The 27,299-nt window shown below is 47.0% G+C and overlaps 1 protein-coding gene and 1 pseudogene across 6 annotated transcripts in view; one reads left to right on the forward strand and one right to left on the reverse strand.

Moving 5' to 3' along the window:
* The window catches only part of LDB3 (LIM domain binding 3), a 62,585-nt gene extending 36,670 nt beyond the window's left edge, over positions 1-25,915 (forward strand). For 3 of the 6 annotated variants that reach the window (XM_012788020.2, XM_012788018.3, XM_012788019.2), the window contains 6 exons: positions 440-585; positions 6,950-7,352; positions 8,560-8,740; positions 9,357-9,477; positions 16,433-16,548; positions 22,481-25,914. In XM_012788020.2, coding sequence (XP_012643474.2) covers positions 440-585; positions 6,950-7,352; positions 8,560-8,740; positions 9,357-9,477; positions 16,433-16,548; positions 22,481-22,570 — 1,057 coding nt within the window. In that variant the 3' untranslated portion in view covers positions 22,571-25,914. Of the gene's footprint in view, positions 1-439; positions 586-6,949; positions 7,353-8,559; positions 8,741-9,356; positions 9,478-16,432; positions 16,549-22,480 lie in introns of all 6 variants that reach the window. The other 3 variants (XM_012788022.2, XM_012788023.2, XM_012788017.2) reach the window with 2 other exon arrangements.
* An 838-nt stretch (positions 25,916-26,753) lies between these two features.
* Positions 26,754-27,299, reverse strand: LOC109729404 (small ribosomal subunit protein uS14-like; annotated as a pseudogene).

A 27,299-nucleotide genomic window follows, 5' to 3' on the forward strand; every position in this document is an offset into this window, starting at 1 on the left:
CTACCCTCTAGCAAGAATAGAAAGGTAAGCAGAGGAGGCCGGGTGGTCTGAGGCTGCGAGGGGCCCTGCAAGGCTGAGGGGATGGGGCAGCTCTGACCACCACCGTCTCTGCTCTCTCCTGCCTCTGCTGCCTTCCACGGCCCACCCCAGCAGTCTCCACGGAGTGAAGGCTTTGCCCTGTATCCTCTTGTCTGGCTGGTGGCTTTCTTCCCTCTCTCTAAAGGCAATGCCATTAGCCACCCCAAAAATAGCTTCCTCCCCTCTAAAACTCCCATAGTTTTTCCTTCATAGCCTCTGGCAGCTCCCCAGCGACATCTCTGTCAGGTGTCCTCTTCACGAAGGCTCCCAGAGGTCAGGAAGCCAGCCTGCTGTGGCTGCAGGCCCCAGGATCCAGCTGGGGCTGCCCTTCTTGCTATAACTCTTCCCCCCTTGGTTCCAGGCCCCAGTCCTCTTCCTACAGCCCTGCAGCAGCCAGCTCTCCAGCACCCGCCGCCCATACCAGCTCCAGCGAGGGCCCCGCTGCCCCTGCAGCCAAGCCCCGGGTTGTCACCACTGCCAGCATCCGGCCTTCTGTCTACCAGCCAGGTGAGAGGCAGAGAGGAAGGGGAGGGTGTCTAAGCTGTGCACGGGCTCCAGGAGTTGGAAGAACAAAGGGTCGGCTCCAAAGCCACAGAAGGATGGTGGCCAGCAAGGCCCTGCTAATGAGGCTCAGCCCTCCCAACCCCGGTTGTGGGCCAGGATCCTGCGGAGCCTACTTTTGGCCTTGAGGAGACAGGCGGGCAGTATCTCGTAAGGATAGAGCTCCCAGCTCTTAGGAAGAGGCTGCTCCTGGCTGGAGATTTCTAGCTCAAGGAGAGGGAAGAGAGGGTTTGGTGGGGAGCTGTTCCTCCATGAGTCTGGGTCTGGCTCAAGCTGCAATCACAGGCAGCCATAACAGAAATGCTGTGGGCTTTGGACAGACTCGCTGCATCACAGTGTGACCCAGGGCGAGCTGTTCAACCTGTCTGGTCTTTTGTTTCCTCAGCCAAGACAGGATAACAGGAGGTACGGGGAATACATGAAGAGGGACAGGGGCAGCTCAGGGGCAGCCAGAGGCAGCACTCGCTGGTTGTCTGTTCCATCTGTCTGGACCCCATTCTCATCAGTGCCCGGGGTCCCCTTGCAGGGATGAGGGCTCAGCCCCATGGCCCCTGCTCTCCTAGGCAAAGTTGGGCCTGCTCCCCAAAGCCTGAGGGTAACTCCTCCCCTGCCAGTCATTGCTCAAAGAACCTAAGGGCTCTCCAGCAGGTGTTTTCCCAGGCTGGGGGAAGGTCCCATGTGCCCTAGCATATAGGATGTGCCACAAGAGGGCTCTCAGCATACAGGCCCTGAGTCTGGTCACCATCGCCTCCTTCCCACTGGATTCTGACTCTGAACTCCAGGAAGTCAGGGCTGTGGTGGATTTTCTCCACTGTGTGTACCTGACCCATGCCTGGAACAAACAAGATGGTCAGCAAAGGCATAGGGAATGAAGGAACAAATGAATGCACAGATGCTGGGGAGGAAGGCATAGTCAGGTGGGGGACATGGGGACAGGAGAGGCTGTGAGCAGTGCATTCTGTCCTCTGGCAGCTGGATACACAGGAGCAATGAGTCAGGAGTTCCCAGAGGGATTTTCTGGTGCCCATTACACAAATGGGTGAGATAGGGTTTTTGCTGGGCACACACTCTGCATTCAAAGCATTATAGTTTCAACACATTTAACAGCCATCTTGGATTTATGGAAAGCAATAACGATTTTCCATTTACAGTACTGATACAAACATTTCTTTCCCCTCAAGATTATTATACATGTACAATTTTTTTTTTTTTTTGAGATAAAGTCTCACACTGTTGCCCAGGCTAGAGTGCCGTGGTGTCAGCCTAGCTCACAGCAACCTCAAACTCCCGGGCTCAAGCAATCCTCCTACCTCAGCCTCCCAAGTAGCTGGGACTACAGACATGCGCCACCATGCCCAGCTAACATATATATATATATATATATATATATATATATATATATATATATATATATTTTTTTTTTTAAGTTGGCCAATTAATTTCTTCCTATTTTTAGTAGAGACGGGGTCTCGCTCTCGCTGGTCTGGAACTCCTGACCTTGAGCGATCCCCCCCACCTTCCTCGCTCTCCCAGAGTGCTAGGATTACAGGCGTGAGCCACCGCGGCCCGGCCTACATGTACAATTTTTAATAGCCCTTTAAAAAGAGCAGTTGTAGGTCCACAGCGACATCAAGGAGAAGGTACAGAGGTCTCCCCCGTACCCCTTGCCCCACGCAGGCACAGCCCCCTTATCACCGTCTCCACCTGACACCCTCACGTTTTTACCATGCTAGGATCCAGGAAGAGAGGACATCGACAGCTCCTCTGGGAAAGAATGAGGTAGATAAATCTACGGGAGCGGGAGGGGGACAGGGAAGACCTTTTGTGTCCTGCAGAAGCGTGAGGGTACAGGACAGCACGTACAAAGGCTCGGAGCATGCCCTGTTAAGGGCACGAGGAGAGACCGGGCGGATTTCTCTGTGGCCGGACGCAGGGAGATGAGACAGGCACGGAGTCAGGAAGGGCCCCGCGCAGGGGAGCTGGGCTGGTGTCGGGAGGCACGGGATCAGCCCGGTTTGCGAGCTCGCTCCGGCGGCAGCCTGGCGTGGGCGGCCTGAGGGCCTGCCGAGCGACCTGCGCGCGCTGTAGACCGCGAAGGGCCGCGTCTCTCCGGGCCAAATCTCCTCATTTGAAAACGAGGATTGTGCGATGTACGCCTCGGTGTCTGGCACACAGGAGGGGCCCTTCTCCGTCCCTACAGGGGCCGGGACGGAAAGTTCTGAGGTTAAAACTACACAGGATGAGGCGGCATTTGGGAGGGGGCTGCAGTGGTGAAGAAAAATCTCGAATGGAGCCGGGAGGAAGCGGCTGTCCCTGTGAGCACGGGGACACGGGCGGGAGGTGGAGAGGAGTGCGGCTGTCGGCTCGGGGACCGCATTTCCGGCCCGTCCGGAGCAGGCCCCTGGCACCTTCCGGGCCGCCCCGCGCCCCGGTGCCCGCCCGGCCGCCGCCGTCGCCGCAGGCCCGCCAGGGGGCGGCGCGCACCGGGCGCTGCCGGGCTGCTCGGCGGCCCCTCCCCTCCTTCCCGGCGGGCCGAGGAGCCGCCGGAGCCGCGGCCTCCGCGTTCCCAGGCCGCGCAGACGTTAACTCATTCCTGCCTGCGGCGAAGGAGGCGGCCGGGCGGGCGCGCGCTGGAGCCGGCCTGCCTCCGCCTCCCTCTCCCGAGGAGGCCGGGCCGCCGAGTGGGGCCCGGGGGCGGCTGGCAGGCGGCCGGGGCGAAGCGGGAGTGTGGGCTGGAGCCCCTGCCTCCCTCCCCTGCCCCCGGGCTCCCGGGCTCGGGCGTCGGAGAGGGCCTCGAGCGGGCCGATGGCGGCGTCCGCAGCCCGGACCCGACCGCCGGCGCCCGGGAGCCCGAGGCCTGGGACGGGGCGCGCGGCCGCGACGGCCACGGCCGCCTGTGGGCCGGGCGGCGGTCGCGGGAGCCTGGCCCGGCCTGGAGTGAGTCAGAAATCACCTTGCTTAATTACACATTCCCGAGGCCGCCGAGTGCGATAGGGGCCTTTTGAACTTGCCAATTAGAGATGAAATATCACCTTCTAATTTGGACGGGCTTAATTCCGTCACGCAGAAATAGCAACAGCCCCGGGGCTCCGAGGCGGGATATCAGGTCTCTCTCCTGGCTTGTGGGGTGGCGCGGCAGGCCAGGCTGGAGGACGCAGAGGGAACCGTGAGGCTGCTGCTGCTTGACCCCTCGCCCCACCCCGCCGGGAGTGGGGGGCCGCGAAGCGGGAGGGGAGTCGCCGGGAAGGTCTCTTCTCCTTGCAGCCCCCGGCAAGGAAGCCCGCAGACCCGGGCCTCAGGCTCCGGCCTGCCTCTGCCAGACGTTCGTGTTGTGGGAGTTTAGAAGAGGGGGGTGGGCCAGGGAGTCTGGGCGGCCTTGCGGTGGAGGGGAGCGACTGCCAGGCAGAGAGCAGAGTTGGTATTGCTGGAGGGAGGCAGGAAAGGTGGGCAGAGGCTTCTTTGGAAGAGGCCTGCTAAAACCTGTTTGTTTGGCCCCCTGGGGAGGATCTAAGCAGAGATCTGGAGTTGAGTCGGCCCAGGTCCAGCCAGGCTGGATGACGTTGAGGTAGCCCCTCCCCAAGTCTCAATTCCTCAGCTGTAAAGTGGACTTGCAAATACCATCGGCCCCCCCGCCGGATCGCAGCGAGTATTACTTGAAATGATGCCCATAGAGGGCCGGGCATGTGCAAGTGTCATTCTGGTGTGGGCAGCACCATTCAATAGAAAAAAAATTTCTAGTAGTCGCATTTTAAAAAGTGAAAGAAAACAAGTGAAATTCAATTTAATGTATTTTATTGACCCAGTACATTCAAAATATCACTTCAATATATAATTAGTATAAAAGAATTATTAATGAGTCTTCAAAATCGAGCGTGTGCTTTGCACTGAACAGTGCTGCTCCATTCAGACTAGCTGCCTTGCAAAGTGTTCAGCAGTCACATAGAACTATGTATTGGACAGCACAGGATAGGGCTTTTGTTCTTAATGTTTTTTAGCAGAGGACTGTGCTTTACAAAAAAAGGAAAAAATCTTGCAGAGAACTCCATTGTACATAACAGAGGGATGAAGCTGCTCTGAAGTTCTGCTTGGTCACCTCTCCCCATGCCTCCTCCCTCATAGCATTCCTCAAATCACTTCTGCCCCCAGCGTTTTGAGACCCTCTGCTCTAGGAACCAGGGAGCCGTTCCCAAGGTGGTTAGGGAGGGTGACAACACCTTGAACTTGGGCTTTACAGATTTATAAAATGTCCTCGCTATGTCAATCCCTGCCTGCCACAGCTGTGAGGCAGGCAGAGCTGTCGTACATTCCACCACTGAGTAGACTCACTCCCAGGCTATCTAACTTTGGGCTGTCCCATCTCCCTTCCCCCCTCCCTCATCCCACAGTCTACCTGGACTGGGCTTCCCCAGGTGACTAGCAGGCGGTGAGATGAGCTGACAGGACATCTGACCCTGAGATCCAGGTGCCACCTTCCTTGCTATCCTCACTCACATTTAGTGACACACTTTGCCAGGTACTTAGCTAAGCTCTTTATATTTCGTATCTTCTCTTAATCCTCATAATAACCTTGTGAAGTACTAAGAATTATTATTGCCATTTTTAGATGTAGTAGCTGAGGCCCAGAGAAGTTAAGGAACTTGCCTAAGGTAACACAGCCAGGCTGTAGCAGATTTGGAACCTGGAGCCAGGGCTCTTGATGGCTGAGCTACATGCCAGAGCATGGGGTCTCCACAATGTTGAAAATGACTCCTTAATGACATGGTGCATTGAGATTTCCTGGAAATTGGACTCATATTCTTTAGAGAGGCAGTTTGGGGTGATAGAAAGTGGTTTTGAAGACACATTCTGCCACTTACTGGCTCTGTCTGAACCTCAGTGACCTCAAGTGCAAAGGGAGATAATGTAGGACTGACTCACTCAGATGATTTGTTATGTGCCTAGTCTACCCCTATGGAAGTGGAAGATTCCTTATGGAGATTGTACCTATGGAAGCTATCCCTTAATCCTTCAATAACACAGGGTGGGGACCCATCCCCAGCATAAGGGTTTCTATGCCATCTAGCGTTGAAGTCACCTGGGAGTAGAAGGTGCAAAATGGGAACCACAGGTCACCTAAGGTGATCCAGGGGAAAGAGATACCAGAGGCAGGACCAGGGTCTTGAGCCCCAAGGAAGACCCTCCTCTCTAGGCTAGAGCCCTGGAGCGCTGCCTCAGTGTAGTCCATCCTGCCCAGGCTGAGCTCAAGAACGAGGAGGGAGGCTGCCCTGACATGCTTCCTGGGGTGGGGTGAATGAGGCCTCTTTCCAGAGGGGCAGACTGTGAAGTGAGGCAAGGCTTCTGGAACCTCCTTCACTGAGAAGGAGGCCAGCTGGACCTTGTGTGCAAGGCACAGCTGGGTCTCCCTGGCTGGGCTTTGAGGGCCTAGGCGTGATGGTGCGGTGGGTAAGCAGCTGCAACGCTCTTTCTGTGTCGTGAGCCCAAGAAGGTGTTCTGCTTTCAGGGAGCTGGAGGAGCGGGTAGCAGAAGTGGGGCAGCATGTTCCCCTCCCTATACTCCAACTTCTTTGGTAACCTCTAGACAGTCGCTCAAACACACTCTTAGCTTCCACCAAAGTGATGTGGAAGAACAGGGGTCCCCCAGGGGCAGCCACGGGCCAAGTGTGCAGCTGCACTGGGCTGTGTCCCCAGCATCTCTGCCCAGGGTCACTCTGATGACTCCTTTAAGATTCCCCCACCCTAATCAAACCAAGATGACATTTCCCCCCAATACAAATCAAGCCAAGCTGTTTTTCAAGAAAGCAATCATAGCCAAACCTGAAACCTGAACTTGAAAACCCAGCTGCCAGGTCATCTGCTTTGTGCCGAAGGCTGAACTAGGTCCAGGTTCAGCAAACGCATGCCAATTGAGGCATTTCCGTACAACTGAAAGCATCCTCCAAGCTGAGCTGACCCACTCCCACCCTCTTCCCTGGACTAGGCACCCACCCCCACTCCCAGTCTGATGCAGGCCTCCTGCAGCCAAGGCCTGGCCGGGCCCCACCCTGCACAGCTGTAGATATTTATAGCTATATTCCTTTTCCAGCCCTGTCCAGCTCCCAGAGCCCTGCTGCACTTGCTCTTTCTCTCCTTGGGCTCCCTGCTGAGAATTCAAATCTGGGGCATCAAGAAGTTCAGGAACACGTCTCCTATAAAAATTGCAATTGTACTACTCTCATATTAAAGTCACCTTTTGCAGATCTTTGGCTGGGGGTGGGAGAATTTGGGAGCATGAATTCCTGACACCTTTTTCTTTCGGTATTTTTGTCTTGCAGTGCCTACAGCTACCTACAGCCCATCCCCAGGGGCCAATTACAGTCCAACTCCCTATACCCCCTCACCTGCCCCTGCCTACACTCCTTCGCCTGCCCCCACCTACTCTCCATCCCCAGCACCAGCCTATACTCCCTCACCTGCCCCCAACTATAACCCTGCACCGTCCACAACCTACAGCGGGGGACCTGCAGAGTCTGCCAGCCGTCCCCCCTGGGTGGCAGATGACAGCTTCTCCCAGAAATTTGCCCCTGGCAAGAGCACCACCTCCATCAGCAAGCAGACCATGCCCCGGGGGAGCCCAGCCCAGGCGCCTCCCCTTGCCAGGGGCACTGTCCAGAGGGCTGAGCGATTCCCAGCCAGCAGCCGGACTCCGCTCTGTGGCCACTGCAACAGCGTCATCCGGTATGATCCCACTGTGCCCCATGCTGGGGCGCCAAAGGGGTGGGCATGCATGGTGCTTCCCCACAGTCTGAGCCCTGCAACGTGGGATGGGGCGGCGGCTGGCTGTAGGGAGAAAGTCGTGTGCATGGCAGCCTCAGGCCCCTCTGGCTTGCCATTTGGTCTGACCCTCTCTGAGCTTTAGCTGCCATAACTGTGTGACACCCACTTCCCTAGGGAGTTGAGAGGATTGTATGAGGTCAGTGGAGGAAGCTCCCAGCAGGGTGTCTAGTGCCAGGATCTCCCCCTTGGGCTAAGGCTGGGTTCTGGGAATTACCAGTCTTGTTGTCAGTAGGTTTATTGGGCGTGTTGCAAGCTGGCTGGCTGTTGGTTTGACCCAGCTTTCCTTTAGGGTTGCTTCTGGGTCTTTCCATAAACAGGCCTGTTGCTGCACAAGGCTTTGGTAGGCATCTGCCATACTCAAATGAAAATCTGTCATTTAACACCTAAAAGGCAGGGATCATGGGTGGTGGTGTTTGAATACAGTGTGTGTGTGTGTGTGTGTGTGTGTGTGTGTGTGGTGTGAGCTTATATATATGAAAAGCACACTTTTATTTATAAATAAAGTAATTCATATTCAGAAAAATTAGAAAATATAGAAAAGTAAAAATTAGAATATAAACAGTCACCTCAAAGCCCCAGTGTTCTGACCACTACCTAGAACTAGACTATCCAGGTTCATATCATGGTTCTACCACTTACCAGCCCTGTGGCCTTGAATAAGTTGCTCAGACTCTTGGGGCCTCATTTTCCTTATCTGAAAATGCGTATCATAATAGTACCTACTTCATAGGATTGTTGTGAGACTTGATCAAGTTAACAAATGCACAAGTCTTCCTGAATAGTGCCTGCAGAGTAATGACTCTGCAGCTTCACCACTGTTCTTCTTACTATGATTATCAGTAGTCGGCTGAATTCTGTGCCTACCCAGATCCCTACTGCTGCACTACTGAGTTGTTTCCCAGTTTCTTTTGCTATAGATGACGGAACAATGAACACCTTTCTGCATGGAGCTTTTTCTGAATTTCACATTATTTCACATTATTTCATTAGGACAGTCAACAAAAGTCACAGTTATTGGGTAAAAGTGTGAACATTCTTGGGTTTCTTGAACTATCTGGTTCCAAGATTTGGGGGCTGCCTCATTAGGTGCTGTTCTCTGCTTCCCCAGGGGCCCTTTTCTGGTAGCCATGGGCCGCTCCTGGCACCCTGAAGAGTTCAACTGTGCCTACTGCAAGACCTCCCTGGCAGACATGTGCTTTGTGGAGGAGCAGAACAACGTCTACTGTGAGCGGTGTTACGAGCAGTTCTTCGCCCCCATCTGTGCCAAGTGCAACACCAAAATCATGGGGGTAAGTGGGCAGCATCCCTTTGCTCTGACCTTGTCTTTTTCCTTAGCCCTGACAAACCTCTCATTCCCTCTAAGATTGTGGGGCCCCATTAGGAAGCCAAGAAGTAGCTGGTAAAAGAGAGAAAGGAACTCCATTTTTATCCTAGAAGGGAGTCAGTTTGCCGCCAATGAATTAGGGAGCAAATGACCTTGAAGCAAGACATGATTATATGCCTGTGCTGCACAGCCTGAAGTGGTGGTGGAACTTCTGCAAAGCAAATTATTGCTTCACAGCCTGACCTCACTGCTCACCTGTATGTGGCCTTGGCCCTCCATGTGGCCTTGGCCCTCCATGCCTCTTGGTAAAATGGCAGTAGTAAGCAACACCTCCCTCCCAGGCTTAGTGGGAGGATTAAACATCACAGCTTATATAAGAACACATAGAACCTGGCACCCACCTGGATAGAGGGAGCCCACGCTCGGGTTTTTCTTCAGCATGTCCAAGGCTTGCTTCCTGGGCTGTCCTGCACTGTTCCCTGATGGGCTCTCAGGCAGTGGCCAGGGCCTTGGGGGACTTCAAGCCTGGCTCCCTCTCTCCTTTGGACCTTTCTGTCCTGAGCTCAAGCTCTTTCCCTTAGGAAGTGATGCATGCCCTGAGACAGACGTGGCATACCACCTGCTTTGTCTGTGCAGCCTGCAAGAAGCCTTTCGGGAACAGCCTCTTCCACATGGAAGACGGGGAGCCCTACTGTGAGAAAGGTAGGATCACTGTGAAGACACGCAGGAAGCCCCCCGTCTGGGAGAAAGTGATAGGCACAGGAAACTAACTCTTGTCTGTGTCTATTAACATCTGACCATCAGGAGGCCTTTATTTCTGGGAGAAGAATTTGTTTTTATTTTTGTTTTTCATGGCAGAATGCTAATATTACACAAAGGAAGTTAATCGAGCTATCTCCTCTGCCTGTTTGGTTGCAGTTTTCCTGGGGTGGGGGTGGGCAGAGACTGTAGCTAATTCTACACATGCAGTCTCTTCTCGCTTCCCTGCATCAACTATGTGGATTACAAGTTGGCATCTTATAACCACTTGAGAAACTTTCAGGTCATTTTGACTTGGAGACCACAAGGTCTAGTTTGAAAAGGCCAAGGCTCTGTGCTTCATCCTACGTTCTGTTCCTGGCTCCACTTCAGGCTGGCTTTGTGGCTCTGAGTGAATTACTAAACTTCTCTGAGCCTCACTTTTCTCATCTGTAAACACCTGCCTTCTGGAGTTATGAGGAATAAACCAGAGAGGGCATGGAAAGCATTGGATATGCAAGAGTCCCCTTCCCTGCTCTTGTGACATTTATGAGACCTTGTTGTTCCTTTAGAGCCCTGTAATCTCATTCTCTGAATTCAGAGTTTCTCTATACCCCAAGAATGCTATATGCTGTCTTAAAACATGGAGTAAATCATTATAAGTTCAGGAGGCAAACCAATTTGTTAGACAGTTGGGAATTCTGGCTAACTGAGCACTCACTCACTCACTTGTTTATTCATAGCCTGCCCCTTTCAGAAAGGATTTGAGGTAGGTTCCAACAAGGGTAACATAGACATGAAGGCTAAGACTAAACAACCAGAAAATCAGAAGAGGGAAACGCAAGCATGCTGATTGTGAAGACTAACAGGGCTGCAGGCACTGACTGGGTAGCAAATGTGAGGCCAAAAACAGAAACACAGTAAGTTAGTTTACTTTAAATCAGAAAGGAGAAGACATTCAATTCCTCAAGGTCAAAAGCAAAATGAAATAAAACTTCTTTCCCTCAACAATAAATTATAAAAGAAACTCCTTGGGTTCTTATGGTGGGGAATTCTCTTTCCAGCTCCGAAGTTAATTGCACAACTTTAAACAAGTCACCTACTTACTCTGTGCCTCAGTTTCCTTATCCGTAAAGGGAGAAGATAACACCAGTCTTTTCCCTTCTCATGAGCATATGATATTGATTGGTAATTAATGAAAGTGCTATTATTCTTTGACTCAAAGCATTATAATTTCCATAATTCGTGATAAGCCAAAATTTGTGTCAGAGGTTTATGAAAGAAAAATAGAGTTCCACTATCAGCTGCTCCTCTTCAGAGTAAGTCCCCCCAAATGATTCTTTTTTTTTTTTTTTGAGACAGAGTCACCTTTGTTTCCCAGGCTAGAGTGAGTGCCGTGGCGTCAGCCTAGCTCACAGCAACCTCAAACTCCTGGGCTCAAGCAATCCTTCTGCCTCAGCCTCCCGAGTAGCTGGGACTACAGGCATGCGCCACCATGCCCAGCTAATTTTTTCTATATATATTATTTGGCCAATTAATTTCTTTCCATTTTATAGTAGAGACGGAGTCTCACTCTTGCTCAGGCTGGTTTTGAACTCCTGACCTCAAGCAATCCGCCCGCCTTGGCCTCCCAGAGTGCTAGGATTACAGGTGTGAGTCACCGCGCCCAGTCCCCCCAAATGATTCTTAAAAATGATGTTTTGAGGAAGAAGACCCAGGAAGAGGATAGTCTAGTGCAGGGGTCCTCAAACTTTATAAACAGGGGGCCAGTTCACTGTCCCTCAGACCGTTGGAGGGCGGGACTATAGTTTAAAAAAACTATGGACAAATTCCTATGCACACTGCACATATCTTATTTTGAAGTAAAGAAACAAACGGGCAAAAACACCTGCATGTGGCCCGCGGGCCGTAGTTTGAGGACGCCTGGTCTAGGGTTAAGAGAAGACAGTGAGAAAGCAGATTTACTTTCAGACCAAGGTACCTGGAGAGACCCAGGTTGAATCCCACGTGGGCCACTATGTGACGAGGGTTAAGGCTCTTTCCTCTTCCCAGTCTCTGTTTCCTCATCTAAACCGCCTCGTTCAGAGGCTGTTGTGAGGATTAAGGCAGATGATGGGTGCAAAGCTCTCAGCAAAGCACCTGCCCATGGCAAGTGGGCGATATGAGTGGCCCCTGAAATGGCTCCAGGAGACTCACAGCTTTCCATGAAGCACAATTTACAATCCACTTCCTTAGACAATGGGAATCATTGAAATGTTTAAGGCACGGAATTAACACGATTTAATTTTTATTTTAGAAGGAGTACTAGAAGTTTAGTATGTTTGTTGAATGCCAATAAAGAATGATATTTTTATGGACAAGGTAAAGAAAGGAGAGCTAGATGATCCAACAGTCAGGTGAAGTCAAACCTGGCTCGTTAACCTGCCCTAGAATTGGTAAAATATACTAGAGTTGGCCAGGAGGGAGGTTCCCAGTGTCATACCGTGGGACATTGTGGTTGGTTCTGACCTTGTCATCATTTTTTTTATTGTGGTAAAAAACACATAACACAAAATCTGCCATCTCATCCATTTTTAAGTATACAGTTCAGTATTGTTAATATATTCACGTTGTTGTAAAACAAAGCTCCAGAACATTTTCATCTTGCAAATCTGAAACTCTGTGCCTATGAAACAACCCCCCCCCTTTCCCTTTACCCAGCTCCGGGTAAAATAGGCAAAAATAGAATAACTACCATTCTATTTTCTGTTTCTGTGAATTTGACTACTATAGAAACCTCATCAAATATAAGCGGAATCCTACAGTAATTGTGTTTTTGTGACTGGCTTATTTCACTTAGTATAATGTCCCCAAGGTTCATCCATGATGTGTGTCAGAATTTCCTATCTTTTTATGGCTGAATAATATTTCATTGTGTGAATAGACCACATTTTGTTTATCCATTCATTCAACGGACACTTGGGTTGCTTCTGCCTCTTAGACATTGTGAATAATACTGCTATGAAGATGGATATGCAGATATCTCTTCAAGACCTGCTTTTGGTCCTTTTGGGTATATATCCAGAAGTGGGATCGCTGGATAAATGGCAATGTTATTATTATTTTTTTTATTTTTGTTTTTTAAAGTAGCCTCCATGATGTTTTCTATGGTGGCTGCACCAACAGGACACAAGGGTTCTAAGTTCTCTACATCTTCACGAACACTTGTGATTTTCTGTTTTTGTTTTTACATAGTAGCCATCCTAATGGGTATGAGGTGATATCTCATTTTGATGTCTTGTCTTCATTTTTATTAACAACTTGGAAGAAGATATGGAAGGGAGTCCTGTGGAATCTGCAGCATGAGCCAGAATGATAGCATCTGGGCTGAAAAACACTTCAGTCGGCCGCACAGTGAGCTGACACTTTTATCTAAACTCTGCATACAAGTAAGAGACGTAGGAGGGCGAGCTCCTCTCAGGTGGGCCTGCACCCGCGCAGTCTCAGGGCTGGCAGGGCATCACAATCTCCTGAGAGCTTTAAAAACTGGAGAGAAGATAAATTTCCAGACCTACCTCAGACCTGCAGAAGCAGAATTTCACAGGTCACCCCATCCTACCCGAGCGATTCTGATACTCAGTTAGGTTTGGGAATCAGAAGTGTTTCTCCCAGCACCAACAGCATCAACCTCACCTGAGAACTTGTTAGAAATCACAGATCTTCAGGCTCCATCTCAGATCTGGTGAATCAGAAACTCTGGGAGTGGAGCTCAGCAAACTGTGTTTTTAAAAACCCTCTATGTGATGCTAGCATTTGAGAATCGTTACTCTAGAAAAGCACTAAGCCCTTTTTCAACACAGAGCATCTGTGATTTGATGGGTGGCAATTCTTTTACAATAGCAATAAAATCCATTAAATACTTGGGTATTAATTCAACTTGGGACAAAAGAGTCAAAGAAAATTAGAAAGACTTAAAGGGAGAAATAAAGGAAGGAATATATAAATAATTAAATAAGCAGCTAGATTATGTTCCTTGTAGGAAAGGCCCATGCACAGACTTAATTATATACCAGTGGTGTTCTCCTTTTGTAGAATAAATGAGGAAAAATACCAACTTTTTTATTGTATTAATATTAGGGTCAGACCCATGCTACCAAAAAAAAAATTTTTTTTTTTGAGACAAAGTCTTGTTCTGTCACCTCGGGTGGAGTGCAGTGTCATCATCATAGCTCACTACAACCTCAAACTCCTGGGCTCAATCAATCCTCCTGCCTTAGCCTCCTGAGTAGCTGGGACTCAGGTGGGTGCCGCCAAAGCCAGCTAAGTTTTCTGTGTTTAGTAAAGATGGGATCTGGCTCTTGCTCAGGCTGGTCTCCAAATCCTGAGCTCAGGCAATCCTCCTGCCTTGGCCTCCCAGAGTGCTAGGACTACAGGTGTGAGCCACCATGCCTGGTGGTGCTACCACATTTTAAAACAAAGTGGCAATTCTCCAGATCAAGTTTAAAACAGAAAAATGAATCAGTAGGAAAGACTAGACATTTCAGAAATAGATTCAAGCCATTGTAAGAGTTCAATATGTGAAAAAACAATGAGAGAAGAAATCACTGTTTAATGAGGTTCTTTGAACCATGTCTTTATCCGTTCATCATTGTTCCATCAAGCGTGTGTGAAGCATGTACTCTGTGTCAGTCCCCAGGCAAGGAGCTGAGAACAGGCGTGAGCACAACAGGCTCTCTGCCTTCAAAAACCTTAAGCAAACACAGCATTGTGTGATATGCCAGCATATACATGGACATTCAAGAGATGATGGATGGATGGAGGAGGGAAGTACAGCGGAAGCCTTCAGGAAGGTCATTTCATCTCTGTTGGTTGGGGAAGGGGATGAAGACTTCCTAGCAAGAAGGCATGGCCCAAGAAGGCAGAGATTCTGGAAGAGAAAGTGGGGAGGGTTTTCAAAGGCCAGGATGTAGTTTATGCAGAGGCAAAAGGGTGGAAGAGAGAGCCCAGGGCAGCTGGAGACTGACTGAGAGTGACAAGAGAGGAGTCAAAAGTGGGGTGCAGGGCTCATCCTCAGGTGGATATGGGTCAGCCAATACCCCACACCAGTAAGTTCCTACAGAGCACAGAGTGAACCATAAATCTGCTATAACTTTATAAAGGAAGCAGGACAATGTTTTCTTTAGCTCTGGAGAAGCTATACATTTCTGCCTACTGAAGAAATTGATTGCTGGACTGGAATATATAAGAGTATTTACATGACAAACTATAATTAAGCAGGAAAGAGGAAGCCATATGTTGGGAAAAACATGCAAGTGCTAGGTATAACTATCAATGAGCAATGGCAGGTAGATAAGGAGCTGGAGACAGCATAAAGTCAAGTCGTGAAAGGAGGGTGACCTTTGGAGTCCATCAAGCCTTGTGCTGCTCCTTATCACTTGTGTGATGGGACCACTCCAGGCAGTTTGCTTATCTTTAAGACAGGAATATTATCTCTTCCATCAGCTGGCGCGAGGATTAAGCAAGAATCATAATAGCCACTCAAATCATGGTTCTCTTCCCTTCTTTCATCATTTATGAAGACTTTCAAAATAACAATGAACATTTTTCAGTATTTGTGCCAAGTACTTCACTTACATTATCTTATTTAATCCATTCAATAACCCCTTGAGTTTGGTACTAAAAATCCAGTATATAGATGAGAAAGTTGAGGCCCTGTGAAGGTAAGCAATTTGTCTCAGGTTTGAACAATTCCTTAATAGAGCTAGGATTTAACCCAGCTCGCTCTTTCTTCAGAGTCCAAGTGTGTAACCCCATGGCACACTGCCTCTGAGCACATGGTCTAAGATGACGAACACACACCATCCACAAGGAGATGAAAGGAAAATCACTGTAAGAAAAATCCAATTGTGGCAGAGCTTTTGAAAGAAAAGTATATTTCTGGGAGGATGAGGCTTCATAAAGGGGATCAAGGTTTTCTAGAGCAATTTAGAGAAGTTCCACAGCGAGTGTGGTTCTACAGAAGTGCAGCCCCTTTGGGCCAAAGAGGACAGCTGCCATGGTGAGGGAGCACAGGACACAACCCACTGTGTCTCAGCCAGGGGGTCTGCTAGGCCCTTTACCTCTTAGGTCTCAATTTCCTCATCTATAAAACAAAACAAAACAAAACAAAACAAAATAATACTTCAATCTCTGAGGGGTTTTATGAGGATTAGGTTCATTGATTCATTGATTCATTCATTCATTTCCTACATATGTATCAGGTATTGGCTGTGTGCCAGGCATTGTGCTGGAAGTACAAAGAAAATGTACTTGACATCCTTGACATTGAGATACTTGTAAAAAATACCATTTATGTGAAAATGCTTGGTAAACTGCAAAGCATTATTATACAAATAATATTTAGTAATAGTCTCTTCTTGGTTGGGGGTGGAGGAAGAAGAGGAGGACATGCTCCAATAAAGTAGTTCAAATACTGTTTATAATAGTGAAAACTTGTCAACACAAATGCCCAATGACAGAAAAATGGCCAAGCAAAGAACATTCTATAACTCTTAAAATTTTGGATCATCATTCTTCCAAAATAAGCATAGCTGTTTGGAAATGTGGGTTTTTATCTGTTTGGGGATTGATCTGTTTGGGATATCAGAAGTGACAGAAGCAAAGGAGATGATCACCTTGCAGAAAGTTGATGACAATTCCAGAAAGTGTTTGCAAATCCAACCAGCACAAGGTGGTGATTAAGCCTGAGTCAGCACATCAGTACAAATTATTGAAAAAGGAAAAAAAAAAAACCTGTGTATTTTGTCTGTGCCATGATAAACAGTCAGAGTTAGGTTTCACCCACTGCCCACTGATTCGGGGGTATCCTGGCCCTCGGTCAATGTGGCCAGGACGCTCCTCACTGCCCTCATGGGTGCCTGTCCTCTGTTTTTCATTTCAGACTACGTCAATCTGTTCAGCACCAAGTGTCACGGCTGCGATTTCCCTGTGGAGGCTGGTGACAAGTTTATTGAAGCCCTGGGGCATACTTGGCATGACACCTGCTTCATCTGCGCAGTATGTTTTTAGCATGGGATTCTGACTTTCTGAGCATAGGTGGGAGGGAATGGAGGGGGTACAGATGACCAACCCTCTATATCCATTGCAACTCTAGCATTCTGATATCCTGATCGCTTTTAAAAGCTGGAAAATCCCATGATGCCTTGATATGTCATGGTTGAACAAAGTTTTATTACTAATAATTATTTATAAGCCAGCGTGGCTTTGTGACTTTCCATTTTGTTAAGGACAACAGAGTGTCCCAGGATTTGGCCAACTAGCAGTTGGTCTCAGCAGCAATGCTCTCCGGAGGCAAAGCAGCAAATAGTGCTTGGATTAAAAGAGGAGCGGTTGGCTTCCTTTGCTTACTCATTGCTTCAGATATGATGAAGTGATTTGAGGGGTTTCCCCCAAAATTTCACCTTCAGCACTAGATTAGAACTTGTTGACTAATCCTATGAATACTTACGATAAGGTTTTTCTTTATAGAACCTTTAAAAAGCAGGACTGAGTATTTTATTTTCTTTGTTTTTTTTTTTTTTTTCTTTGTGAACATCCAGGGGAAGTATTTTATTTTCTTAAGTGGTCTTGTTCTTGATATATAGCTTCCAGGAGATAAGTCCTAGATTAACTATTAACTATGTGCAATTTGTTTCTGCTGACCGGCGGGTCATTTTTAGTATAAGACTGGCATTTTCCTTCTGAGGGCTTTGGGTTGGGGTGGGGACATAATGGCGAGACATTTAGACTCTGAGTTAGAGGTAAGAATCAGTCATCCCTGATAAAGCCCTGTAATGTCAATCTGTAATTGACTAAACTTTCTTTGGGAAAATCAATGTCCTACTACTATTTTTTTAAAATCAGAGTTGCTCAAGGTAAATTTCAGAAATGTATGAAATATCTGCACAGTTTAAAATTGAATCCTTTTTTATAGACTTATGATAGGACAAACCCTATTCATAAAGTTTACTGCCATATGTTTTTGTTTCTACACTTCACTTCTATGCCCCACCATTTATGGGATGCACTGTATTCACTCTGTGTATTAGTTCGCTAGGGCTGCCATACAAAGAGCACTGCAAACTGGTGGCTTAAACAACAGAAATTTATGCTCTCGTAATTCCAGAGGCCAGAAGTCCAAAATCACGGTGCCAACAGGGGACATGCTGTCTCTCCTAGCTGCTGGTGGTTGCCAGTAATCCTTAGCACTTCTTGGCTTGCAGCTACGCAGCTCCAGTTTCTTCCTCCATTGTCACAAGGCTGCTTTCCCTCTGTGTGTCTGTGCCTTCGCGTGGTGTTCCCCTCTTCTATAAGGACATTGGTCATGTTGGATTTAAAGCCCACTTTAGTATGATGTCATCTTAATTTACATCTTGATTGCATCTGCAAAGACCCTATTTCCATATAAAGTCACTGCTGTGTCCCTGGGCTGGGTAGGCTACAAGTGCTGGGGGTTAGGACTTTAATATATGAATTTGGGGGGATACAATTCAACCCCTCAATACTCAGATCTTTGAACAGATTCTCTAGTGCTTTTAGGGTCCTTTAAATACATCAAGGCCCCCCCTTCAAAAGGGACAACGGTGTAAATATACTGACTTCGGGGTTCCCTTAAAAGCCATGGCTCAGCAAGGTACAACATAGGGCTCTTTAACCCTTACATTCAAGCCATGGCTTGTCTGGGCCTGAGACACTGCCTGCAAGTCTGGTTACCCAACTTCTAGAAGGATCGAAGAGACTTGGAGAAGGTCCAGGAAGACAGTGGCACAGAAGGCCTGTTCCCCAGGGCAGGCTGACGAGGTCGGAGCCGCGTGCAGAGGGGGCTGTGGCAAAGGCGAGCATGGGTCTGCTCCCGCGCCTGCCATGTTTGGCTGAAAGCCACGAGATGCAAAGCCTAGAGAGAGATCAGAGCAAGCGATAAAGCTTAGAGTGGTTCAGGCTGGTATTACAAATAAGTTCCAGAGAACTAAGTCCAGTCTGGTGTGACAGACCCATGGCACTGCCCAGAGAACCCACCCAAAGAAACTGGGCAGATCCTGCCCTTTGGAGGGTCAGCATGGAGGTCGTGAGGTCTTCCCCCAGCCCAGCCAGTGCCCACCTGCTGCCCCACTGAGATACAAGAAAGTGGAGCATAGTTCTAATCCTTGGGAAGAAATCTTTTAATTGGAAAATTCTGAGGGTTTTTTTTTATATATATTCTCTTTCTATCACTTTACATTTCCAAATCACTTTCTTCTTTTTTTTTGTTTGAGACAGAATCTCACTCTCTTGCCCAGGCTAGAGTGCTATGGCATCAGCCTAGCTCATAGCAACCTCAAACTCCTGGGCTCAAGCAATCCTTCTGCCTCAGCCTCCCGAGTAGCTGGGACTACAGGCATGCGCCACCATGGCCAGCTAATTTTTTCTATATATATTTTTAGTTGGCCAATTAACTTTTTTCTATTTTTAGTAGAGATGGGGTCTCACTCTTGCTCAGGCTGGTTTCAAACTCCTGACCTTGAGTGATCCACTTGCCTTGGCCTCCCAGAGTGCTAGGATTACAGGCCAAATCACTTTTAATGAGAATGTGTTTTCCTGTAACTTAAGAAAACCTCACAAAACCTAGATGAAAGGAAGATCTGCACTAACTCTCCCAGCTGATGTGCTGTTTTCCCGCCAATTAGATTTCATGGTAGCACATTCTTCAGACTGATTCAGTTTACCAAATATTCCTAGAGTTTGGGAAGTGCGAGAGTATCCCAGAATAAGCCTCTAACTGCAGTGAATCTAGAATCTTGAAAACAAAGCTAACAGATACGATCAATTAAAGGGCAGAAGAAGATAGTATCTCTCACGCCCAAAGCCATAAATGAAGGCTGGTAGGCTGAGAAGTGCAGGGTGGGTCAGGGTGAGGGTTGGGCTCCTGCCTGGCTTTGGCACTTGAGTTCCAACAGAAGGGATTTGGGTCCTACATTAGTAAGGGGAAAATGTCTTACCGATTCCCTCTTTTCTTCTAAGTCTGTTTGGTTTCTCACCCTTCCTACTAGCGTGGCATCAGGAGGGGATGGGCAGTGATAAACTTTTGCAGGCAGTCCCAGGGGCTACTGCAGGTGGCCCCGTTTATTGCCTTAATTCTGCTGGGACTGCAGTTAGCACTGTCCCTGGGCCCCACTCCTCCACAGCCAGGCCCTGATGCCACCTGGCTGTGGGGGTTGAGCCATACCTGCTGTCCCCTATGCTATGTGAGCTGGAGGCCTCCTCCACCATGAAACCACCCTGCACCAAGAAGACACTGAGCATGACTCCCTCTGAGCATTCCTGCTCCCAGCCCCATCTCACCCATGAGCCACATCTGAGGTTCTGTCCCTTCCTCATTCCTTGATCTTCAGTCCCCTCTCTACCCAGCATGACTCACCTTGAAGCTCTCACAAGCAGCCAGCACTGTCCCGGACCAGGCGGGGTCTCCAGCCAGCACTGCAGGTGTTGACAGGCAGCTCCTTGCCAACTCCCTCCAGAGCTGCCTATCTCCCTCGAAACCCATTCTCACCAGTGACATCTTGGGTGTCTACCTTTTTGGATAAGTCTCCAAGTTGTCACCAGCAGCTTGAGGCTTCCCCAAGAGCCTACTTAGACTCAGCAAAATCACTGCATCCACCTGGGATGTTTTCAAAATACTTTTAAAGCTCATTGGTTGGCAGGACCCATTGGTAGCCCTGTGTGACCCCAAATATAACCTCCCTAACTGGGCCATCAGGGCCTTGCACATGGGGTTGTTGTGATGCCCTTTCCTTTCCAGCTCTCTTGTCATGGACACATGCTCCCTGACCCAAGCTCAGCTCAGGAGGGTGATTTCTATATTCCCATGGCCACCTGTATGTGGTGACGCCACTGAACTTCTCCTTCTGATGTAGGTATCCTGGATGTGGTTCCCAGTCCTGCTCCCCAATAGGGATCTTCAAGGTCCTCTCTGAGGTTGGGGCCCATGCCAGCCAATATGACTTCCTGGCTGACTCTGACATACGGACATTGCCAACCCAGGACCCCCCCTACATATTAGTAGTCCAACAAAGTCAGAGGGCTGCCTCTGTACAGATCCGAAAGCCCAGAACAGTTTCAAGTACACACGACACCTCTTTGCTGCAGGAGGTGGGGAAAATTAGCATAGAACTGGAGTCTGACAGACCTGGACATGGATGCCCAGCTCTGCAACTTACTAGGTCTATGACTTAAGCAAGACATCTGGGCTCTCTGACCCCAGTTTTTTTTTTTTTTTTTTTTTTTTTTTTTTTTTTTTTTTCGTGGACGAGGTTCTGGGGCCCCAAGAGCGGGGCCCCGGAAGTCGCCCTGACCCCAGTTTTTTTCAATGGTGAAACAGGAGAAAGGCACACCATAAGGGTTTCGTGAGAATTAAGTGAGCTCGTGTATATAGAGTATCTAGCAGCCTGATTGACCCATGGTAGCCTCAAAAAGTCAGTTCCTACCCTTCTGGGATGTCTCCAGCTTCAAACTATACTCATATGTCGTTATCATGGGGATGTATAATTTTATCTCCTTTTTCTCCCTAAATACACTTTGCCATATTTGATTTAGCTTTTTCATGGTGGCATTCCATTGGAAAAATGCACCATAAAAATTGAATCATCTCCCTACTGAGAGCAATTTTAGTAGTTTTCAGTTTCTCGTAGAGCACATGTTGCTTTACCACTCTGCGGAGTTGTTTCTGCAGGATGAAATTCTCCAGGGTGGCATTACTGGGTTACAGGGGAGGCACAGCTTTATGGCTGTCGTTCAGCGTTGCCACATCCCCTGCAAACACTGGGCTGATTCAGTGTCCTCAGCGCTGCACAAGGAGGCCTCATTCCCTTGTGGCATTGCTGATTTTCGATTGGATACTTGTTTTTCGTTTTTCAGCTTGAGTCATGTAAAGTTAAAGGTGACAAGCCATTGAGTTTTATTGTTTTATTTATTTTGCAAGATGAATAGGTATCTAGTGGTATCTCAGAGCAGTTTTGATTTATTGTTTTTTAAGCATTAGTGAGGATAATCTTTTCTGACATGTTTGTTAGTTTAGCAATGATATTTCTTTAGATGTTAATCCTCCCTGTGGGTATCGACTTGTGAACTTCTGTTGGTGCTGTATACATTTTGGATAGCAAGAGTTGGTCATATTCATGGTGTATATTTTCTCTACTCTATTAAATTTAATTTGAGTTTTATTTTGTGTCTTCTTTGGAAGTCTTAATTTGTATATAGTCCAACCCATCCAGTCTGCTTCTGTTGTGGGGAGTACAGTCTATTGGCTTTTCTCTGGGCTGCATGTGACAGGGATTTTTTTCTTTTCTTTTTTTTTTTTTAGACAGAGTCTCACTCTGTTGCCCAGGCTAGAGTGCTGTGGTATCAGCCTAGCTCACAGCAACCTCAAACTCCTTGGCTCAGGTGATCCTACTGCCTCAGCCTCCTGAGTAGCTGGGACTACAGGCTGTGCCACATGCCTGGCTAATTTTTTCTATGTATTTTTAGTTGTGCAGCTAATTTCTTTCCATTTTTTAGTATAGACAGGGTCTCGCTCTTGCTCAGGCTGGTCTTGAACTCCTGAGCTCAAACAATCTGCCTGCCTCGGCCTCCCAGAGTGGCTAGGATTACAGGTATGAGCCACCGCGCCCAGCCAACAGGGCTTTTTCTTAAAGGGGTGACTGAAGGCTGGGCACAGTGGCTCCCACTTGTAATTCCAGCACTTTGGGAGGCTAAGGCAGGAGGATCATGTGAGGTCAGGAGTTCTAAGTTGCAGTGAGCTGTGATCTCACCACTGCACTCCAGCCTGGGTGACAGCTTGTCTCAAAAAATAAATAAATAAATAAATAAATAAAAACAATAGAATCAGAGTTAAAGGGGTGATTGAAATTTTTTGCTGTGTCCCCCTGCCACGTGGGCTGCAGGATCCCATCTCACACAATTCTGTTCTCTGTCCCAGGTCTGCCATGTGAATCTGGAGGGGCAGCCATTCTACTCCAAGAAGGACAGACCCTTGTGCAAGAAGCATGCACATGCCATCAACGTGTAGGGGTGGAGGCGTCTGGTGCTGACGGGCAGAGCTGCTCTTGCTGCTGGCAACAAAGGATTCAAGGAGGCTGATGTTTCTTTTGGGGGGAAGGGGGGAAGAGAGGAAGTGATTGAGCCCTTTTGAAGTATAATTTTAGTTTTTTCTTTGGTGCACAGATTGTGTATTTGCATAGTTCCAACTAGAAGCCAAATGAAGATTCAAACCAAGCTAGTAATTAATCCAAGACTGGAATTGTACTTCAAACGTTTAGAACAGAATTCCAAGAACTCAAAAGTGAAAAACAAAAAGCAACTTTCCCAAAGTGATACACTTCCCTGTGGTCATAGTCACCACAGTAGGGACAGAGCTCAGAACAGTTATGGAGAATCCAAAGCGTTCTGCAGAGTTCTTTAGAGCTCCCCTGGCAAACAAAGTGAAGTGCCAAACAGACCTTGCTGCAGGGTATTTTTAGAGCCATAGCTGAGAGCTTGTTAGCCAAGACCTATCGGCCTTTCCTCACCAAAAAAGGAAGTGTTATTCCATGACTAGCGTCATGGAGCTACCTCTGTGCATCAGACTTCGGACCTTGAACGAACTTGAAATGTTCTAAAGGGAGCCCCCATGTCCAGAGAGATGTCTTCTGGGAGCCACTGGGCAGTTGCCAGGGCTCCAGGAAGGGCTCTGGCTCACTCTGCAGACAGCTGAGAAAGATGGGCCCTTCAGCCACCCTCTTTCAGTCTGAAAAGCCATTGTTCCCAGAAGGCTTAGCTCCTTTTTGATTTGTGATGGGAAAGTGGAATTGGGTTTTTCCAGTTTTGCTTTGCAGTGTGTGAGAGGAGATTTTAAAGACTCTGGGTTGTGTTTGGTCCTTGTTTTACTTTAAGACATTTGTTAGCATGAGTGTCCGGTCCCGTGCATGTATTTCACCCCTAACCTGTGACTGCTCACTCATGACATCTTCCTCAGTACCCTCTATCTCAAATAGGCTCGGTGGCCTATGGAAAAGAGAAAGAGAGAGAGAGAGATAGTGTCTAAAACAGGATGGCAGAATAGGTGTGGAGTAGAGGAACCTTACTTTCTGCCAACATCAGTAAGAATGCATGCGGGGGAGGACCTCCCACTTTCAGGTCTGCACCAACTGTCCTTGTCATATATTCCTTTCAATGCAGCACACTGATTACGTATAATTGTGCTGACTGCTAGAAGGAAAAGATGGACTGATATATATGCATTTGCCATTTTGGCCAATATTTTGATAAGGTATGAGCAGAGTTGATCTAGCAATTATTTATTTATTGCAGTAGACTTGGGCCTTCAAACTTCTTTGCAATATTAGTGATAGTTTGAGTTAGGTAAGCATTTTAAAGCTGTTTGGTGATAACGAGAAGCTTAATTTCTGAGGTTGGAAATGGGATAGTCACTTACCTTTTTAGGAAACACTGTTATTATGCTCATTGAAAACGGCATTGAAGCAGGCAGTTTGCGTGGATGTTTCTCACTTGAGCACGATATTTAGGCACTCTCCCAACTCACTGCTACTCTGTCCTCCAGAAATCTTTTTGATTTTTCTTTTTGCATGTTTGAAAGGTTTTATGGGAATGCATTAGAACTCTTTTTCTTCTAAGAACTGAGGATTCCAGGGGACTGCCATCCTACCAGTATCTCTTCCCCTGCGGGAGAAGGAAACAGCTAGCTGTGTCCCTTGCAGGAAGCCTGAACTTTTTCCAAGCATGAAGCCACCAACTTCCCCCAGGGAACATCAGGGAGGGACATAAATGTGCTCCTATCACAGGGCCTTTCTTACCTTTGGTGCCCTGAGAAAGTGAGACAAAGTACCAGGCAGAGTAAAATCTGCTGGGACTGACTGGAGACTTGTCAGGAGTTGCAAACAAGTACCTTGTAGCATTCTGTTATTTTTGGAAAGTTCAAATATGCAGGGACAAGGTGGTTGCTGACTTTACAGAACGCCTCTGAGTAGGTTTTCTCCAAAAACAATCTATTAAATTATCTGGGACTGGTCTCGAGGAAAGAAAAAAAGTTCCCCAGAGTTCAGTTTCCAAAATCTCATTTTAAAGGTTTTACACACACACACACACACACACACACACACACACACACACACACACACGTGATCCTTAAAAAGTGTATGATCATTAAGAAGAAAAGTGAAATATCTCAAAAGGACAGCTTCACCATAGTTCTTTATTGAATTAGTTTTTCCACATCTCAGAGCTAGTGTAGATTCTGAGGTACTCTTTTATTTACCCAAGAAACAGATCAAAAAAAAATTTTAAAGGTAGCAGGAAAAGGAGGTAGTTCTGAGTGTGGTTTATTCAGTGTCTGTAAATCTGATACAGTGTCAGAATTAAGATTATATCTAGTTCAGATTAACATTGTGGAAGTCCTTCAACACCAAACCAAATGCAATTTTTAATAGTCCATGGTGAGGTGTACACTTTGGAGGAACCATTCTTGTCTCCTCACTGTTGACATTAATTAAACATTTATAAACATAACTTTTTGCAATGTAGTGACTTATATCTGCAGTGTTTGTGTTAGGAATCTAGCTTTTATAATGTTAACTTTTCAACCCAGATACTCTTGCTTTGGGATTTTTTTTTTCTTTTTTTTGGTTAAGATTTCAGAAGTGGAATATAGCATCTTAGACGTATGTACAAAAAAATATTTTGCATGGTTTTTTTGGCCTGTGTGAATTCCTCTTTTTAGCAAAATAAAACTCCAAAAAGGATATTCAAATACAGATTTTTCTGTGTAAAGTTTTTTCATGTGATATCAAAAGTAGTTTACTTCTATATGACTGACCACAAGTAGAAGTCTGAGACACAACAAAACATCTTGTGGAGAATAAACACAGCTCACTTGCTGTGTTGCTCAACAGCAGTTTAATCAGCTTGTTTAAACAGACAAGGATATGTGAATAATACAAATGTTTTGCATGCAAAGGGAGTTTACCAGGTAAGTAATAAACTGAAGACCATACCTTGCCTTGTATTTTCAAAAAGATTTGTTTATTTACCTACTTGGTGGTCAACTATTTCTGATTTTTTTTTTTTTTTTTTGAGGCAGAGTCTTGCTCTGTCACCCAGGCTAGAGTATGGTGGCATCATCATAGCTCACTGCAACCTGAAACTCCTGGGCTTAAGTGATCCATCCTCCTGCCTCCGCCTCCTGAGTAGCTGGGACTACAGGTGCATGCCACCAGCCTGGCTGAATTTTTCTATTTTTTTTGAGGTGGGGTGTCTCGCTCTTGCTCAGGCTGGTGTAAATTCCTGAACTCAAGTGATTCTCCGGTCTTGGCCTATGATATAGGCATTAGCCAGTGGACCCGGCCTAATTTTATTCTGACATAAGTGGCTTTATTTCTAGAAAAGTTGCTATGTTTCCTTTCATATCATTTGTTTTCAAATAAGTTCAGTGTAAGACCTTATCATGGCATTTTTTTTTTAATAATGAAGGCCCTCTGAGGGTAGTATACTTAACAAAACCATTCTTTTTCAAGGTAGTATGTTTCTAGGCGTTACTTAAAAGTAAAGGGAAATTTTTCATCATATATTTGATTTTAAGCACCCGGATCAAATTTTGAAAGAGCTGTGCAATTACAAATGGAAATAAAATCTCATTGTTTTAGTACTTTTTAAAGCTATAGCAATTTTGAAAATAGATGATGGAGAAAAGGGCTTATAAAATCGTAAAATTTAAAGTCGGAAGGAATCTAACAGATTATCTAGGCATTTTCCAGATGCAGGAGCTGGGGCCAGAAAGGGGAAGTGGCTTCCTCAGTGCACATAGCCAGCCAGGGAGGCAGCCAGGTGCCACTGGAATAAGCCTGGACTTTGGCACGGAAAGACCAGGGTTTAGATGGAGGCTGATTTAGACCATCTGAGTGATATTGGGAGAGTCTCTCTAAGCCTGTTTACCTACCTGAAAATGAAGATTATACTACCTGCCTCACAGGGATATTTTGAGAACCAAATGCAATAACTTTTAGAAGAAAATGGCAATACAAATGCTAGTTGTTACTATCACCAGTAAAGTGGGGTCAGAACCCAAGTTCCTCATTCCTGTTTCATTTTCTTTTGTTTTTTTTTTTAAGTTTCTTTTACATTTTATTTTATATGCAAAGAGCTAGCATAGTCTCTTTCACTTAGTGGGTGCCATGGAAAATCCATTCAAGAAAGATCATTTAGTCCAACTTAAGGAAACCGATGCCCTTCACATACTGACAGAAACACTGGCGGCACATATTGAGGCTGTATTTCTGGATCAGACTGTGCGGGTTTGAGCAGAGGCGACAAGAGCGAGAACCCTGCCGGATTTTCGCGGGTAGTTCCAACAGAGCTGCTGTTGACCCATTTTACTCAGGAGGGCAACGAGGCAAAAAAAACCTGCTTCATTTTCTTAACTCCTCCACCTTGCCTATCTGGAAAAAAATCTATTGGGAAAATCAGCAGCAAGAATACATAATAGCCCAGAAATATGAACCACACGAATCAGAATTTGGTACAATTAACTTGTACTAAAATTCCTACCCTCTTCACTAAGTACTTGTGGGCAGAATAAATATTGTCTGTTCATGTGCTCATCCATACATTCTTTCAGCAGATATTTACTGAGCAGGATATTGACAACATGACAGTGCATACAGCAGGCAATAACATCTGCTGTCACGCAACTTACCGTCTAGTGGGTTGGAATTAGCTGAACAAAACAATAACTAAAATATGTCAGA

This window comes from Microcebus murinus, chromosome 14, assembly GCF_040939455.1.
Source record: "Microcebus murinus isolate Inina chromosome 14, M.murinus_Inina_mat1.0, whole genome shotgun sequence".
Taxonomy (NCBI): Eukaryota; Metazoa; Chordata; class Mammalia; order Primates; family Cheirogaleidae; genus Microcebus; species Microcebus murinus.